General features: G+C 35.0%; 1 protein-coding gene and 1 long non-coding RNA gene across 2 annotated transcripts; both read right to left on the bottom strand.

Annotated features, from left to right (window-relative positions):
- Nucleotides 1-3652: 3652 nt before the first annotated feature.
- LOC107674826 (cadherin-related family member 5) lies at nt 3653-13136 on the bottom strand. The gene is made up of 15 exons (XM_016468931.1): nt 13055-13136; nt 12130-12314; nt 11228-11290; nt 10975-11064; nt 10778-10867; nt 10440-10541; nt 10175-10361; nt 9829-9915; nt 9632-9729; nt 9097-9303; nt 7880-7993; nt 7705-7771; nt 7269-7409; nt 5873-6048; nt 3653-4173 (listed from the first exon to the last, which is right to left on the bottom strand). Exons 1-15 carry the CDS (start codon nt 13134-13136, stop codon nt 3724-3726), a joined length of 2139 nt encoding a protein of 712 aa, XP_016324417.1. The 3' UTR covers nt 3653-3723.
- A 3499-nt stretch (nt 13137-16635) lies between these two features.
- On the bottom strand, nt 16636-17666 carry LOC107674827 (uncharacterized). Its single transcript, XR_001632539.1, has 4 exons — nt 17547-17666; nt 17365-17458; nt 16930-17034; nt 16636-16667 (listed from the first exon to the last, which is right to left on the bottom strand). It is a non-coding gene; the product is annotated as an uncharacterized LOC107674827 (long non-coding RNA).
- Between the last annotated feature and the right edge of the window lie 262 nt (nt 17667-17928).

Genomic DNA, 17928 nt, shown 5'->3' with positions numbered 1-17928 from the left:
CCCCCTCCTCCTTCCTCTCCTCCTCCTCCTCCTTCCTTTCCTCCTCCTCCTCCTCCTCCTCCTTCCTCTCCTCCTACTCCTCCTCCTCCTTCCTCTTCTCCTACTACTCCTCCTTCCTCTCCTACTCCTTCCTCTTCTCCTCCTCCTCCTTCCTCTCCTCCTACTCCTCCTCCTCCTTCCTCTTCTCCTACTCCTCCTCCTTCCTCTCCTCCTCCTTCCTCTTCTCCTACTCCTCCTCCTCCAGCACCAACAGGGGTCTCATCGCAGGGATGAGGATGTTGAAGCGCCGTGTTGGTGCTGGGTTTTGGGGGTGTACTAAGATGTTGATCGTACACCTCGCCAACCGTCATCGGACTCACTTTAGTACCTCGCTGTCCCATTGCTGTGAAAACTCACTGACCACTACAACAAACCCACAAAGAATGTAAGAATGTCACGCGCTTTATAAACCCCGAGAGTTCTATTCGAACGCGCTCTGTGGCGTCATAAGGCTTTGAGCGTCTCAGAACTTTCTAAATGATTGCCGTTCAGTCCTATCCATAAAACATGATAGAAAACAAATCAATTCTTATTAAATTAAATGCATTTCTGTATTTAAATCTATACATGTATATACAATATACGTATATGTAGGCCTATAGGACTTAGAAAATATGCATTATAAATGCTATATGTATTTTGTTGTTTTTTAAAATAGAAACAAATTCCTGTTGAGACCAGGCTGCATGCTGCATACCTAAAAAACAAATTCACATCAAGTTCAAGTGAGCTTAATTGTCATTCCGCTATATGTGGAGACATACAAGGTAACAAAATGTTGTGCCTCACAGGACCATAGTGCTACATATAAACAGAAATAGTTTCCTATAACAAAGAAACATATTCATAATCTAATAAAAATTACATGTAATCTACCAATACATATAGGCTACTTTTTTTTTTTTCCAAAGTTGGACATCATTTGTTATAATTTAAAAATTTTATTTAAAATGATATTTTCTATTATTTTACATTATACCGATATTATATTGAAAAATGTTATATATATCGGTCTGGTATAAAGTTACTTGATATAAAAATTAATGAATAGGATATGACTCTATTAGTTTGGTAACTTCTTGTTATCTAATGCAGTGACATTCCTGCATTGACTTAAGTGTCCAAAAATGTTTTGGGGGTACATCCCAAAAACTCTGGTAAATATTTATTTATTGTATTTTTCATGTTGTTAGTTTCTCCACTAGAGGGCGACTAATCAACGTGTAAAATGTTCAGATTTGATTGCAGTTTGTTGGATTCTGAAGAAGAAACCTTCTCTTTCTGTCTATATTGTTTTTATTAAATGTTATTGTAGTTTTTTGTTATTTCAGTAAATCAAGTTAAACTAAATTAAAATGAGAATGTTGCTTTGGTTATTAAAACAAATATGGCATTTTTGTTTTACTTACCTACTGTATAACATCCCTGGTGCAGACTTGCTGTAATGCCAACATTTACTTTTTTTTGTCCCCAGACCGAGTTTGTTTGACACAGTTAGTACTGTCCCTGAAGATGGAGCTATTCCCTCTTTACAAAAAATAATAATACTATGTGCTATAGTACTATAGTGCTGAAAATGATATAATGGTACATACAACAAAAGAAATAACTAAATAAAAAAAGGTTTTTATTGTAAGGAACATTTTGAGATAAATGTATCACTTTAATTAATTTGAGGTCAATGCAAAAGGTTGGACAGGCCATATTTTCTTTAAACAAAATATTTCTTGCTGTGGGGTGCTGAAATATGACCCTTGAAGTCATACTCATTTGTAAAGATCTGTACCAGTGTGTTTCTTTGTGGTATAGATTGCAGTATATAATAGCATGCAAACTAATAATACAGCATTCACAGACAGATCACAGTTCGCAGGTTAATCATTAAAACTTATCTAAGTTGTTATAGAAGAATTTATGATTGTGCATGATTATGTGAAAGGGCAGCATTCCACTGCAATGTCACAAACACACAAATAAATAGTTCTCATTATACAGGTCACAAATTATTAGCAATTTCAATGTTAAAATGCTCTCTCTTATCCCTGGGTAATATGCAGTCAACTATAAGTAAACCAAGAAGTAAAAAAAAAAAAATCTGCTTGGTGACAGAATAAATGACAGTTTTAGTAATTATTGTTTATTTCCATGTTTCCAGTAAACTGCTTTCTACAAAGAATAGATTGTTTACAAAAATATTTTAATTTACTATTAATACGTGTTTTTGTGCACAGCACTTAGTCAACATGAAATGCAGTTCTCAACCTATTTAACTTCCATAATCGGATGTATTTCTGAGCAATATTGAAAAATTTTAGATTTACCTTTTTTTCCTTCAAAATAATGTGCACTGATGAATCATTCACAATAAAAACAAGAACATATATTTAGAAAGCAAACCGGGTCAATTTTGATTTCAGGTTGACCTTTCATGCTAGAAAGTGAAAATTATATTCATTTTGTTTACCATATTTATAGAACAGTAAGGAATAGGGCTGGGTATCGAATTTGATACTTTTTAGGTAGTCTCAGCCTCAGACGTCACGCCCACGTTGGCTGAACGTCTGATGCATACGGCACACAAAAGTGGAAACACTTCAGGAGTTTCGAAGTCCTCATTGGATTGGTTGAATTATACAGGATTTCCGGGAGACGTGTGGGTCACGTTCTTTAACGTTCCGCCTAGAAACAAAGATGCCGTAGCGCCAAACCCCCTCAGGAAAGAAGAAAGCCGTCGTATTTACAACTGTGACCATGAGCGCTTATCAGGATCAACTAAACGCTGGATTCTCAAAAGTATGTGAAATATTTAAAGTTCACAACATCACAACAAAAGTTCACAGAATCTTTAAAATACGTCCGAGAGTTTTACACACCGGTCTGTAATTGTGGCGACATTTCCACCCCCCGAAACGTGACGCTGAAACGAAACGAACTGTGGTTGGTTGTTTGACATGTCTCTCAAACAGCTTCATGGGCAGGCCTTGGCGTTTTACACACCGGTCTGTAATTGTGGCGACATTTCCACCCCCCGAAACGTGACGCTGAAACGAAACGAACTGTGGTTGGTTGTTTGACATGTCTCTCAAACAGCTTCATGGGCAGGCCTTGGCCAGTGAAAGCTGCCATAGATTCCAGACCTTCAGCCGTCAGTCTGAAGGTCTGGCTACGCGAGACTACTTTTTAGGCACCGACTGAATTGCCTCGATAGCATCGAGTATCAAAAAACGTCTTGTCGTTCGGTACCAGCCTATCAGAAGTGTAAACTGAAAACTATTTGAACTTTATTAAAACTATTTGCACTGATTTATTATGTTGGTTATATTTTGTTCCTTTGTGCAGTGGCTCAGGAGATGAGTCTTTGAGTCTGTATAAACGTCAACAAGCTGAAAAATAAAACCAACGTTTTTTTGAGATAATGTAATCTCGTTAAAATTGATTTCATACAACTGGTATTGAAAAAAGTATCGTTTAGGAACCGATATCAAAGTCAAGGTATCGGTATCGGTATCAACAATTTTTAAACGATACCCAGCCGGAATATGACAAAGGAAAACATTTGTAAAAACTTTAGAACATAAGTCAACTAACTTATAATGAATCTTTTAACGTTTCGACTGTACTAAAGTGTCTAACATTTGACACTCAAGTCCTTGTGTTTTGCAGTTGTTGCACTGGAGAAACGGTCTACAAATCTGACGACACTCCTTCCTCATCATCAGAATCCCCGTCAGGGCTGTTTTCACCCTCGCTGTCATCATCTTCCTCACGGTCTCCATCCGCTTCACCGGTGTCGGGAATGATGACCACTTCCTCTTTGGTGTTGGGGTCGATATCTTGCTTAAACCAAACCGATTTGTAGCCCTCCTCATTGCGCCGCTCTTTGGTCAGGATTGGTTTGACTTCCTTCTCACTGTCGATGGTCTCTGCCAGGCTGCTGGAGTCGGGTGGAGGGCTGCTGGGGGTCGTCGTCTTCTGCGCTGACCCGCGTCTCTGCTGCGGCTTTAGTCCGGACTCCAGTTTGTTCTCCAGGTCTGCAGCTATCTTACTGTTCACACTCCCAGAATCATCATCGTGCTGGAAGCCCCCATTGCTGTACTGCACACCCTCTTTAGGACCACCTGAGCCTCCACCGAGCTGTAGCAAGAAAGAAATGCTCTCAGAAATATTCTCTAGATATAGAAAGCATTAACATTAATGGAATAGTTCACCTGAAGTAATGGTTTTATGAACATTGAATGTCCAATTACCTGAGAATTCATTCTTAGTTTTTTGAACAATTTAATTCAATGTCATAAATTAAAAAAGAAAAAAGTACTCTCAAATATGATCTAGATATATGAAGTATTAACATTAAGGGAATAGTTCACCAGTTTTCGAGTAATGTAATAACAGTTTTATGAACACTGACAAATTATGCAAGAATCTGATTCAATTCATTTATGTGAGAATGCTTTTACGGATTATGCATTTCAGTCCAAAAATTAATGCAAGAGTGGTTTTATGAACGTGACAATTTGGGTTGATTCAATGCAGCAAATTTCATAAAATGCTTTTATGAACCATTCAATTCAATAAGAAAATTAACATAAAATTATTTTTAAACATTGAAGGTGACAATTTAGGTATATTATTTACAGTCTGTTCAGCTAAATCTGAAATTTGACACAGGAATGGTTTAATAAACATTGAATGTGACCAATTATTTGAGAATTTGATTCAGTATGAACATATAGTTTTATGAACGATTTAATTCAATGTCAAAAACTATGGTGCAAACGTATAAAAACTATTCAAACTATTCAAAACTATCCCAAAAATGTATGTAAGAATGGTTTGATAAACATTGGAATGTGACAAAAATTCGATTCAACATGAATTAACGTGAGAATTCCTTTATGAACTATTCAATTCGATCCAAAAATGTTATAGTATACATAAATAGTTATATAGTTTTACAAACAATTTAATTCAGTGTGAAAAAAATCTTCTATGAACTTATCAGTTCAATACAAAAATGAATGCAAGAATGCCTTTATAAACATTGGAATGTGACAATTAATATGAGAATACCTTTACAAACTATTTAATTCAATCCAAAAATTACGTAAAAGCAGTTTTACGAAAATTGGAATGTGACAATTTGTTGGTTTTACAAGTGATTTAAATTATGAACTATTTGATTCAGAAAAAACCTTAAGAATAGTTTTATGAACAATGAATGTGATTTGTTATACTACAATTTGAATGTGACAATTTATCTTAAAATGGTTTTACAACTGAATGATTCAGTGTGGCAATTTACGTTGAATGCTTTTATTAACTATTCGATTGGTAAATTGAATGTAAGATTAGATTGAGAAATTTGACAACTTATGTGAAAAACTTTTATGAACGTTCAATCCGAAATTTTACACAAGAATATATTTATGAACATTGAATTAAATTGGAAATTTATGTAATAAATGTTTTATGAAGTTTTGTGCGTTTCAGTGTGACAATTTACATCAGAATGCTTTTATTAACTCATCAATTCATGTAAGCAGGGTTTTATGGGTTTCAGTTCAATATGACAATAAACATGAGAATACATCAGATGTTACTATTCTGACAATGTATGTTAAAAATGCTTTAATGAACTATTAAATTCAATATGGCAGTTACATAAAACAACGGTTTAACCAACAATTCAACGTAACCATTTATATGAAAAGGGTTTTTATGAATGTTTCATGACAATTTACTAGTCGTTAAATAATTTTCAGCCTAACTAGAACATTCCTAGGATTTATTCGTTTGATGCTCAAAGAGAACAGTTTTCTGCATGCAAACTCACTGTGCTCTGAAAGACGCTAGCCTCAGAAAGCTTCTTCCAGTCTGCGTTATGGCCCTTGATGCGGTGCACCATCAATCCAATGCAAACTAAGCAGAGAACGACAACCACAGCCAAAGAGGCCCCTACAGCCGCCATATCGCCCGAACTGAACTCACCCGTTTTCACCTGCTGTCCCTCTGGAGCACACAAGAGGAAAGAAAAACATGTTTTTGGGATACTTAAAGTAAACTTTCAGTGAGTTTACTAGAATGATACACACAAATGATTGTAATTTACTGGAATTTCACAACTGCATTCATTTTGAATCACATGCTTTTGAATTTTGTGTTTTCACAAATATTAGTGCACACCCATATGTGACCCTGGACCACAAAACCAGTCATGAGGGTCAATTTTTTTTTTGAAATTGAGATTTATACATCATCTGAAAGCTGAATAAATAAGCTTTCCATTGATGTATGGTTAGGATAGGACAATATTTAGCTTGAGATACAACTATTTGAAAATCTGCAGAAAAATCAAAATATTGAGAAAATCGCCTTTACTTAATATCCTAATGATTTTTGGCATAAAAGAAAAATCAATAATTTTGACCCATACAATATATTTTTGGCTATTGCTATAAATATACCCCAGCGACTTAAGACTGGTTTTGTGGTCCAGGGTCACATATAGAGTGCTGCAGGGATGATGCATTTACTATTTTTGTAGGCCAAAACCCAGAAACAAGTTAGCATTTTAGCACTTCTGGTTCCATCGTCCCAAAGTCAATGGGTTTTTCGAATGGATTTTGGGTGAAATGCCTGAAATAAGGTCTGTGGTTAACAAAAGCTCAAGATATTTTCATGTTTCATTCTACAACAAAAAGTACTTTAGTAATACTACTTTGTGATTTTTAAAAAGCTTGAAACTTGGCTTGAAAAAGTCATTTGCAGAGGTATAACTCAAGCTTTCAGGGAAAATTACTTTTAAATAAAGATTGAAAGTTGTCAGAAGCTTAATAGCAGTGACGTTGAAGTTACATTAGCTACATTAGCTTCTGGCGATTGTGTTTAAGCTTCAAAATTGTGTTCATTTGTGTGAACAAAACATGTAAGAATCCAAACCCTTTGTTGGTCACGGATCTTATTTCCTGCAATATTCCAAATGCTAATGGAAAAATCCAGAGTGAACTAGAGTGATGCTAACGTCATCACTGCAGCCCTCTATAGCCAGTATCCAAAAGTGTCAGTAGCATAAAGCATGCAACCTTGAGCAAATTCCATGTGATTGGCACTGCCGTGCTAGATTCATGAATATTTTTATAGTGTGCTATGATGGTATGTCATTTCAAAAATGGCATACGACACAGCACACCAGAAGATTTAGCATGCTAGTTAGCTTAGCGTAAGTTTACCTGTGCTGGGGCGCGTAGTTGTGGTGATACCTGGGTGCGAGGTGGCAGTGGTGATTTCTGTTGGCTTTGTGTTAGCAGTGCTCTCTGTTGTTATAATGGATGAAGTCATGATAGTTGTGGCAGGAGTGGTAGTGGGAACCCCTGAAGAAAAATGGTGTCACCGGTCAAGAGCTTTGTTGTTGACTGATTCAAGTGAATCATTTGAAATTCAGTTTATGGGCTAATCATATTGTACTATTTATGCAAGTTTCCCTTAAGTGGCTTGAAATGAAAAAGGATTGATGTGAAGATCACCAAAAGCTCAAACTGTTCGTTAAAAGCTATGATGTTCAGAAAGTACCCTGATTAGCCCACTCTTCTGATTATTCCTTATTGGATTGTATCATGTCATATTTAGGTGGTGTCTTAAGAGCGTGCAGTATTGGTCTGGTCTTACCTGGAGTGACCTCAACCGTAAGAGAAGCGGTGCTTGATTCTTCATTGGTTGTGTCAACCACCCTCATCTGAGTCACGATGGATAATATGGTCGTAAATGTTTCAAATCACACACTAACAATTAGAGTCTAATGTCTAAAGCGCATGAAATGTTGTATGAAATATTAAGTCCTTACTTCTAAATTTACAGTGCCTGGGGAAACCGTCTTCGCCATGAGTATGAAACCCTCTTGAGTGATTGAGAAGTCAGTGCCGTCAACAATCTCAAATCTGAGGTTAGGATTAATGCCCTACAAAGAAAGAAATCCAGCACTTAACACCAGAAATATTACAATAATAGGCATCATTCAGCAAACATTTGTGTAAATCATTAAAAACATTCTTATGTAAGGTCTAACAATGAATTGAATGCAACAGTGGTTTTACAATGTGTGTTTACATAAAAATGATTTTATAAACTATTCATTTCAATCCAAGAATTCATGTATGTAAGGTTTTACAAATATGGAATGTGACGATTTATTAAAAATTGTTTTACAAACATTGAATTTAATTTACCCCAAATTATTAAATTCAATGTGATTTATGTAAGAATAAATTACAAGTTGGTAAAACTAATGCAACATTTTACTGAATATTTTTATGAATATTGAATTGAATGTGACAATTTATATAAGAATGGTTTTACGAACATTGAATTTATTGCAATGGTTACTCAGAATAGTTTTCAAGACGATTCAATTAAATGCTTAATTTTTAACAAACAATTCAGTTCACAGTAAATATATATATATATATATATGTAAAAATGGTTTTATGAACATTCAATTCAGTGCAACAAATTTACCCAAGATTTTTTTAAGGAATGATTCAATGAAATGTGAGAGTTTCACAAACAATTCAATTCAATGCAACAGTTTATGTAAAAATTGTTTTACAGACTATTTAATTCAATCCAAGAATTTACTTAAGAATGGTTTTATGAATATTGAATAGAATGTGATGATTTATGAAAGAATGTTTTTGAACATTGATTTTAAGGCAACAGTTTACGCGAGAATGTTTTTAGAAATTATGTCAAATGTGACAAACAATTCAATTCAAAATATTCCATCCATGAATTTACATAAAAATGAATGTGCATTGAATTAAACGTGATGATTTCTATAAGAATGGTTTTACAAACAAATCAATTCAGTGCAAAACTTTATGCAAGAATGACTTGAGGTCCATAAAACCAATGTAAATGTTTATGTAAAAACTCTTTCTGATTGATTTACACTAATTTTCACTATCCTGCTCTATGTGTTTTGTATGTACTTTACAAATTAAGTCTGCATCTTGAACTGAACACATGCAGAGACTAAAATGCTGTATGTCTCTGAGTTCTTACACTAGGAAAGTCTTCATCTGTAGCCTGTACTCTGAGGGGTCTGTTGGATGTTTTGCTCTCCAGCACCAGGCTGTCCACACCCGCATCCTCTGAGATAAAGCCTTCATAACTGGACTTCACAAAGGTCGGAGGGAAATTGGTGGATTCCACCACCTTCAGGATGACTGTAGTGGTGGCAAACTGATCAGCGTTCTCCTTCTGATATGCCTAAGGAGACAGAGGGGAAATTTGGTTGGGGTTTTCAAATTTTGGTTCCATTATTATAAGTGGGTTTTGCAGCGATTCCATAGAAGAACCATTTTTGGTTCCCCGAAGAACCTCTCAGTGAACAGTTCCTAAAAGAACCATTTTTTCTTAGAGTGAAGAACATTTTAATAATCCAAAGAATCACTTATGGAATGGAAAGATTCCATGGATGTTAAAGGTTCTTCAAGGAACCATGCCAAAAACCCTTATTTTTAAGAGCATACATAATATGTACAGTGGCTCCAAAATGCAGCTTTTGTTTGCATGTAACATTCAAAACATCTCTCACCATGACTGAAAGAACAATTGTTCCTGCCTCTTTTACTGGTTCCTGCATTGTGATGCTCCCGGTGTCAGTGTTGATTTCAAATATACCTCCCTCATTTCCTGAACATGTAAAACGTACTAATTAAAACCTGTCGACTCATCCTGAAGTTCTTTATTTCAACGCATAAGGAAAATAAAATAGACAATTAAATATCTCACCTCCAAGAAATATATAAACAATAGGATCATTCCTGCCTTTGTCGCCATCAATGGCCAAGAGTGGACCTGGCTCCAAGGACAAAGGACCTGGCTGTGGTGTACATCAACATTCATATTCTCATTTGACACGCTAATCTCAAAATCTATCCACCACCTTCGGCTAACTCACACTGCCCCAACAAACTGATCCAATGAGATGTTTCCTGATATTTCTACATCCATTAGCCAACTTTATAATGTGTGTTGGTGTTTGTTGGGGCACTTTGAAATAATCATAGCTATATAACATTTAAAATGGTTTAACTCAACATCAGACCTCTGTCTACAAGTGCTTTGGATAGAAAACTCACCGCTTGTTCGTTTAAGTTGACATTCCCGTTATAACCAGACATCAAGCAGATTTTGCTTGTGTCAATCTCAGTTTCTGTACAGGGCTGGAACCATGGTGGACGATTGTCAATGTCTATGATATTGACTACAATGGTGGCGGAGGCAGTGTGGGAGACTCTAGCTGTAGATCCAATCGGTGTGTCCTGAAAAGCCATCAAATGAAAGTAGTTTGTACAAAAAGAAGCATCTTTGAAGATTAAATCTGGGTCAGATAAATTTACCTGCACATATAGCATCATTGTGACTTTTTTAACTTCATCATAATCCAGACACTTTTTCACCAGAATGTTGGGATTGAAATTGGCCTCCAGGGCATATTCTCCCTGAGAGAGAACAAAGGCCAACATTGTGAATGGGATTCCATTTGGAATTCCTATAATAATTTGGAACCAACATTCAAGGGGAATTCTCTTTTAAAATTCCAAAAAGAAGATCCTTCAGAACATAATTCCCAAGAGGACACTTGTGTATACCATGAAATACAATGTATACAAACTCTATATGCACATTCTCTGGGATTTTTGTTGTCTCAGAAGGTGTATTGGGGACACAGCTGTACCTCAGGAGAATCCAGTTGGTAGTAAAGTCTATCATTTTTATCAGGATCGGTTGCTGTGATCAGGCCAACACTGGTATCCACTTTTGACAACTACAAAAATCAGTAAAAGTTTTCAGATCTTAAAAAATTGGCCATGATAAAATAGATAAATGAACAGAAGTTCTTAAAAGTTTCTTAAAAGTTTAAGAAAAAAGTACCTCATCAACGTTTAGTGTGTATTGACTGTATGCAAACACTGGTGGATTATCATTTATATCCTCAACGGCTATTTTCAGATTCAGTGTGGTCTAAAAATACAAATATGACATGCAGGACCTCAATAACCAACATCAAAACAAACATTTAAAACAAAAAAAAAAGTAAGAATTGAGGTTGAATAAATCCTTTACAATGCAAGAAGTTTTTTTTTAGGTTCACTTAAATAAAACACCACTTGAATAGTTTACTTACAGAGAGAGAGCCAGCTTTTGTACACTCAATATGCACCTCATGAGGTTTGCTCGGGTTAAATGTCTAAGAAAATAACAAAACATAAAAGGTCTGTTAATTTGTACAGAAAGCATTTGAAATGGATCTGAATTAAATGGTTGCTTTGAAATATTAAAATGCTCTCATTTACTTGAGGCAAAATTTTAATCTTTAAAACTACACATTTATAGTTTTTTAACTAGAATAGCTAGGACACCGGTAAGGGTGTAAAAGTACTGAGAAATAAGTACGTCAAAAAAGTATTAAGTAATTTGATCCAATTCAAAACTATGAAATCATACTTAAAAGTGTTAAACAAATATATATATACGCATTTAAAAGTCAATTTTTATCAGCTTTTTAATATCAAGATTTCAAGAATTTCATCCTTATAATAACTGATGCTGTGCTGTTTAAATCACAGTTTTTACAATGTTTTGACAATAAAACTACATCATGTTAAACTGAAATCCTAAAACCCAGATACCTGATTGGTAAATAAGTTTAAGCTTAAACTTACTTAAATTGAAGTGGTAATTGAGAAAACAACCAAAACCAGTTTAGATCAAGACTAATGCTGAGTGAACAGACATCTCTTTACAAAAATGAAGCACTTCGTTTAATTGAAACATATGTAAGGTGTAAAATGGATTTGACATATTAAAGGGGTCATATGATGCTGCTAAAAAGAACATTATTCTTCTTTATGCACCAAGAGCTTGTAACACTCCAAAGAGAAAGGAAAAATTTAAATCGCATCATATGACCCCTTTAAAATAGTAAATATACTTTGTACTTTTCATCCCAGGAAACAGGCGTTGAAATTATCAATGTAAAGTGTATTGGCTGAACACCAGACACTTTATAAGATATACAACATTAACCTCATAGTCCAGCACAGTTTCAGCAATGAGATCGTATCCACTGATGCTGAAGAAACCCTCTGGATTTTGACTAGTGATTCTGGCCATCACCCCATCCTCAGCATTGAGTGTTGTAACTACGACTCCAATAGCGTTGTTTTCCGGAATAAGAATTACCAGCAAATTATCTGGCACCGAGCAAAGGTCTGTGTCATTCAGAAAAAAAATCAGAATTACATTTTCATGAATGGTCCTGGTTGACACTGAAAAAACGTGAATGTTAGAAAATACAAAGCAAAAAAAAAATAAAAAATTCATGATGACTGAAAAAAAAAACTGCTGAAGAAACAAAGCAATTTCACTTGTAGGATTTCTTCAAACAAGCCTATAATTCAAGCATTTCAAAGTCATCTTAAATTGGTTGGGAAAACATTTTATACAAATACGATTAAGCAGAAATTTATGGAGTGTGTACTGTACTTCTAATTCATGTAAAATGATAGTTTTGTGTAAAGTTAAAATACTGCTTGAAATAATAAGACCATATCTATGGTAAAACATATGCACATCTTACTCTAAAATCTATACTGTAAAAATTGTGGTTGTAAAAAAAGGTGATTAAACCTAAACATTGATCACTCACTTATAATATTATAATAAAATCAATAAATTTCCTGAATCAACCTTGAAACAGTTGCCTTGATGTACAGTTAACCATAACTACAACGCTAGCAAACTCTCACAACTTGAAATTTGAATACTTTCAAGAATAACATTTCCAAAAGTCTTAACATCTGTTTTTTTAAGTCTATATACGATCATAACAAACATAACTAACTTGTCAGCTGTCAAATAACTGGGGAAATGTAATGTTCTGAACTCTTTCAGCCTACAAAAGAAAACCTGATTACGTAAGATTTTTCATTCTCAAACTTTCAGCACTTACTTTGTGCTTCGCTGAACTTGCTGAGTGTGAAAAGAACCAGGAGAACGAAAACAGCAGCAGATCCTTTAGGCTTCAAATCCATTTTTCTTGTTAGGTGATGGATCAATAAAGGAATATCGAAGACGAATCCCTTTATTCCGACTGAATCAAATTCCCATCAAGCAGTTGTTAGCAATAGCTAATATGAGAAACCGACTTAAAGCTTAATCTTTGAGACGGACGCTTATCTCGGATTTATTGGCTATAAAGATGAGCACAGGTGGACTTTTGCCTCAGACATGAACACAGCTGCTTTACATGTGCATGTACATCTCATAAACCATGATCACAATGAAGAACGATGTTTACAAAACAATATTTTTAGTTGTGTGCAGATGGTTAGCATCAGTGTTGTTCCCAAAATGTTATATTCAGGCCATCTTCAAACGTGAGGCAGACATTGTAAAATACAACTGAAGTTAAAAGTATTAAGAATTGCATTGGATAATTTACAAATTGTGTTTTTCGGTTATTAATTTAAATGTTGAAGATGTTTTAGCTCAAATTTCGCAAAGCTGTTATTTTATTCCTTATTCCTGAACAAAAAGTGCCATAAATGGGGAACTTTGTCAACTATAAATAAACCAATAATGCGCACTAGAAGCTAATTCAAGTGCTTCTATGACTTTATGACGGAAATAAACTAGCTAGAAAAGCATAAATGAATTCTTCAGTTTTTATTTTTTTCACCCACATGCTAGTAGCTAGTCATGAGTGGGCGTAGCTTTCACTTACGGTAACGGTAATCTTCAAACAACCAATTGAAGCAATCTTATCTGACTCATATACCGTAATACGTAAGTATCTTGTTATATTATTGCACATAACTGATGAAAGATGCGATAAAGACATTACTGCTAGACCTACCTACAATATACAGTTCTTCTTTAAAACAGCATTAGCATGACGAATGTCGTAGCAAACAACTCGTTACGCTGTAGGAATTTTACACTGGGAAACGTTTGAGGATATTAAACCCAAAACAAGTTGTTTTTTCTCATAATTTGCTTACAATAAAAGTACAGTTGAGGTAATACTGTATAGGTTTACTGTATGTGGGTCATCCGGTGCCTTCATGTCAAGTCAGTCAAGTCAAGTCACCTTTATTTATATAGCGCTTTTAACAATACAGATTGTGTCAAAGCAACTGAACAGCATTAATTAGGAAAATAGTGTGTCAATGTCTGAATACGTACTGGATCCGGGTGACTGCAGTGACCATCTGATCTGGATACAGACTGGATCTGGTGGCTACGGTGACCTCGGAATAAGAGAGAAACAGACTAATATTACCGTAGATGCCATTCTTCTAACGATGTAGCAAGTACATCGGGTGTTATGAGAAGTGTTCCCGGTTCTGGCTGACCTAATTAATGCAGCCTAAAAATCCTTTAACTGATTTGAATATTAGAAGCGTATTAGTGTGTTATGTGTAAGCCAGGTTAAAGAGATGGGTCTTGTCCCCATGTACAGAATATGATCTTACTCTTATAAACAATATAAATTTAAAGATTAGTCATAAAAAAAAAAACATAATTTGAACTTTAAGTATATTGAAGTATATTTTACAAAACATTTTAAAATAAAAATACAACAATTACTGTCCCCCCATTTTGGGTATATTTTAATAACTTGTTACCAGATTTATTACCAGCTTTTAAATGAACAAAAGGACATGAATTTATAAATATAATAATAGAATTGCTTATATAATAGAAAAAGGTATGTGAACTACAGATTATCAGAATCAGAATCAGAAGAGCTTTATTACCAAGCTAAGCGTTTTGAAAATGTACACCTTACTTATGAAAATAGTACCAAACCAATTAAAAAAAACTGTAATGTTTAGGAGTTCGTCTCTGGTAAAACTTATAGAAGAATGACAAAACACAGAACAAACAAACAAAAACAATAGAAGAATCGCGGAGCTCAGCGTCCTTGCTGCCATTTGCGGCGCCATGCTGGTATTTTATTATATTAAGCAGTACTCAGACTGAATCAGTTACAGCAGATTTCTAGTTCCCATCCTGCTTAATCAATACAGTTAAGTTTCAGCAACAGTATAACAAAATAAATGAGTGGAGTTTAATTGTATTGAAGGAAATATTTTCAAATGAAACAAGTTTACAGAACTTCTATTAGTATCTGTCCCTAACAGGGTGGACATTTTTAGTCTTTTGTTTCATAAATGCTTACATTTATTTGCCTAAGCTTGAACAAAATCAACCTATGATGATTACTCAAAAGGTTATTTTAAAAACAGTTTGATTTTATACATTTTATGTCCAAAAGGCACCAAATACAGGAAAGACCCACACTGTAAAAAATTACCGTGAATTTAACGGTGGTGGTTATCAGTGTATCACAAAGGTACAAAACAGATTTTAGTACTTCATTAGGTTGGTATATTAACATTATATCAGTTAATGAAATTATGGTATTTAACTGTAAATTTAAGTTAAAACTGTAAAACCTAAAATGTTGCTACCGTATTTTTTACCATAAATTTTACGGAATTTTTTTAACAGTGCATGTATGTCACTTTGATTACCATATTCATGTAGCGTTAAGATCTTCTCAATAAATCTGTTCTTATGCTATTTTTGAACCATGTCTATAAAATGCCTCTTTACATACCATGTTTGTTTATCGTGACCTCATATAATCTACAACAGTCTGTGATTGGTCGTATATTAATTATGATCTTGTGAGTCATGCACATTATATAGTAGCATGAAAGCTTTTTACTACTATAAAGCTCTCATAAAGGCTCATGAACTTATTGTCTAGTGTTAAATTTATAAACCAGCATGTGCCTTTGAGGAGCTAAAGGTGTGGTTTCATAAACAAGACAAGTCACTATTCTCAAATCCAGAGTTTAATTTGCATCTGAAATGTTATTGACTGCAACTGAATCTGCAGTTTTATGAGACACATTTGGAGGAAAAAAAGTCATTAATTACTCAAATATATACAAACAGTTTGTCTCAAACATGTTAAAACTGATTCAAACATTGTGAAGTTGCTGTCTTCATGTTTCTTGGACATGAAGCCAGTCTTCACTGGTACACGGTTGGACATGCATACTGTCTCATCAGGGAAATCAATCTGTCTGTTTCTCCACCGACGCCGCTGCAAACACACAGACCATGAAATGTCATTCAAGCTAGAATATATCATTTGAGAGCAAAAATATACGTTATGTATTGAAACATATTGCTAAGTATCATTTTGTATACTGATATAACTGGGTTAGCTTATTGCTAAGAGAAAAGCTATGCACTTTACAGAAAGTCATTAGACGTTAAGAGAAAACAATGTTTGCAAACTGTTCAGAGAATGCTATACTTGAAACTTTCCCTTACATTTCTCAACTATACATAATGTCAATCAAATGATGCTTTTGAGAGATTTGTTTAGGATGAGCATAGCGGTGCTTTACCTTTTCTTGCTGCTTTGCATGCGTTTCAGGAAGGCACAGATGGATGTGATTTTAGCTTTGGATTTGAGGAGTTCAGCATATCTGTTTGTGAACTCAATGTCGCCCAACTGCCTCGTGTGAAGCCCAGATCTCCTGGAGATATGGATCGGGTTCGATGTCAAAGTGTTGATTCAAATGACTCAAATATGACAAGTATATGCGAGTTATTTCCAGAAAAAGGCTCGAAAGATCTAATTTTAAAAGTTTATCAATGGATACAAGTAGATACTACAAGAAACTTGCTGATAAGAGCCAGTGTTCTCCTCAAGGGGGCGGCCTGCACTTAAATAAGCATGGATCTAACAGGATCACAAAAGTGATTTGTTTATTAACAATAAAAGTGTATGAGACCCACCCGTCTCGGTCATCAATAAGCATATCTGCATCATCCCTGGGAAATAACACCTTTCTAGGTGAAAATATGTCCGTTGTTGAGATGCTGTCCTCTTCGCCGAGATACCTGTGGTGATAAAGGCCAAAACATAAATGAGCCGATACATCAACTGTGAAACTGTGGGAAAAAAAAGTTTATTTGGTATGTTTGCTTCAGAAAAAACAACATAAGCTAAGAGAATTGAATCTCTTATCACCTCCAGACAGAACTGTAGAAAGTGGAAGGAAGAAACAAAAATGTACAGAAGAAAATCATGCAAGGACAAAGAGATAAAGATCTAATAAGATTTGACAGGCCTGAAACTACACTACTACTTTTTTTTATTTCAGAAACAGCTCAGAAGATCAGATTGAGGTTGAAAATTCAATTCATTTTTGAGGTTGAACGTGACCTGACCTGCCCAGAACCGGAAGGCTGGTCGCGCACTGGATGAGAAATATCGCAAGGATGGACACTTGCGTCAGACTTGTGAGAAGAGACATTTCCACACCTTAAAAAGATGAAAACGAGAACTTTTAGTGGTGAAAGACAAACCATTTTTCCTAGCAATCAAAAGCTCGTTCAGAAACTTCACTCACCCTCGGTTTGATGTTCTTGTAGCGCTCTAGCAGTCGTCCAACGCTTCTTGTCTGGTTTTTATTCCAAGCCTTTTTGTACCCCCAAAGTCATTGATCACGAAACGTCAGCGTGATGTAATAAAGTCCTATCCTAAATGAGTTTTATTGGCCTGACTATTTGCTTTTTCATTAGTTATTTGCCAACGGTTCCTTACACTTGACGTGACGGCCACACATGTGCGCTCATGCTAATAAAGACAAACATGACTAACTTCCTTCATTGGTGGTAAACCGGTTGAGGAGGCCAAGGAATTAGTTTACTCACATGTTTGAATTGTTGGGATTGCTAATAAATCAATGAGGAAGGAAGGATTGTGTGACAGAGAAAAGAGATTATGGGTGG

Source organism: Sinocyclocheilus anshuiensis, unplaced genomic scaffold, assembly GCF_001515605.1.
Source record: "Sinocyclocheilus anshuiensis isolate Anshui unplaced genomic scaffold, SAMN03320099.WGS_v1.1 scaffold941, whole genome shotgun sequence".
NCBI lineage: Eukaryota > Metazoa > Chordata > Actinopteri > Cypriniformes > Cyprinidae > Sinocyclocheilus > Sinocyclocheilus anshuiensis.
This window is presented reverse-complemented; position numbering and strand designations above follow the sequence as displayed.

Bases quoted from the DNA above. Each gene is read 5' to 3' on its own strand.
- LOC107674826 (XM_016468931.1), bottom strand. From the start codon at position 13,136: ATGGATTTGAAGCCTAAAGGATCTGCTGCTGTTTTCGTTCTCCTGGTT. The intron at 11,065-11,227 runs GTAAGTAAACTA...TTGTATTTTTAG, and splicing joins CAAAAGCTGGCTCTCTCTCT to ACCACACTGAATCTGAAAAT. The intron at 9,730-9,828 runs GTGAGATATTTA...TTACATGTTCAG, and splicing joins TGTTTATATATTTCTTGGAG to GAAATGAGGGAGGTATATTT.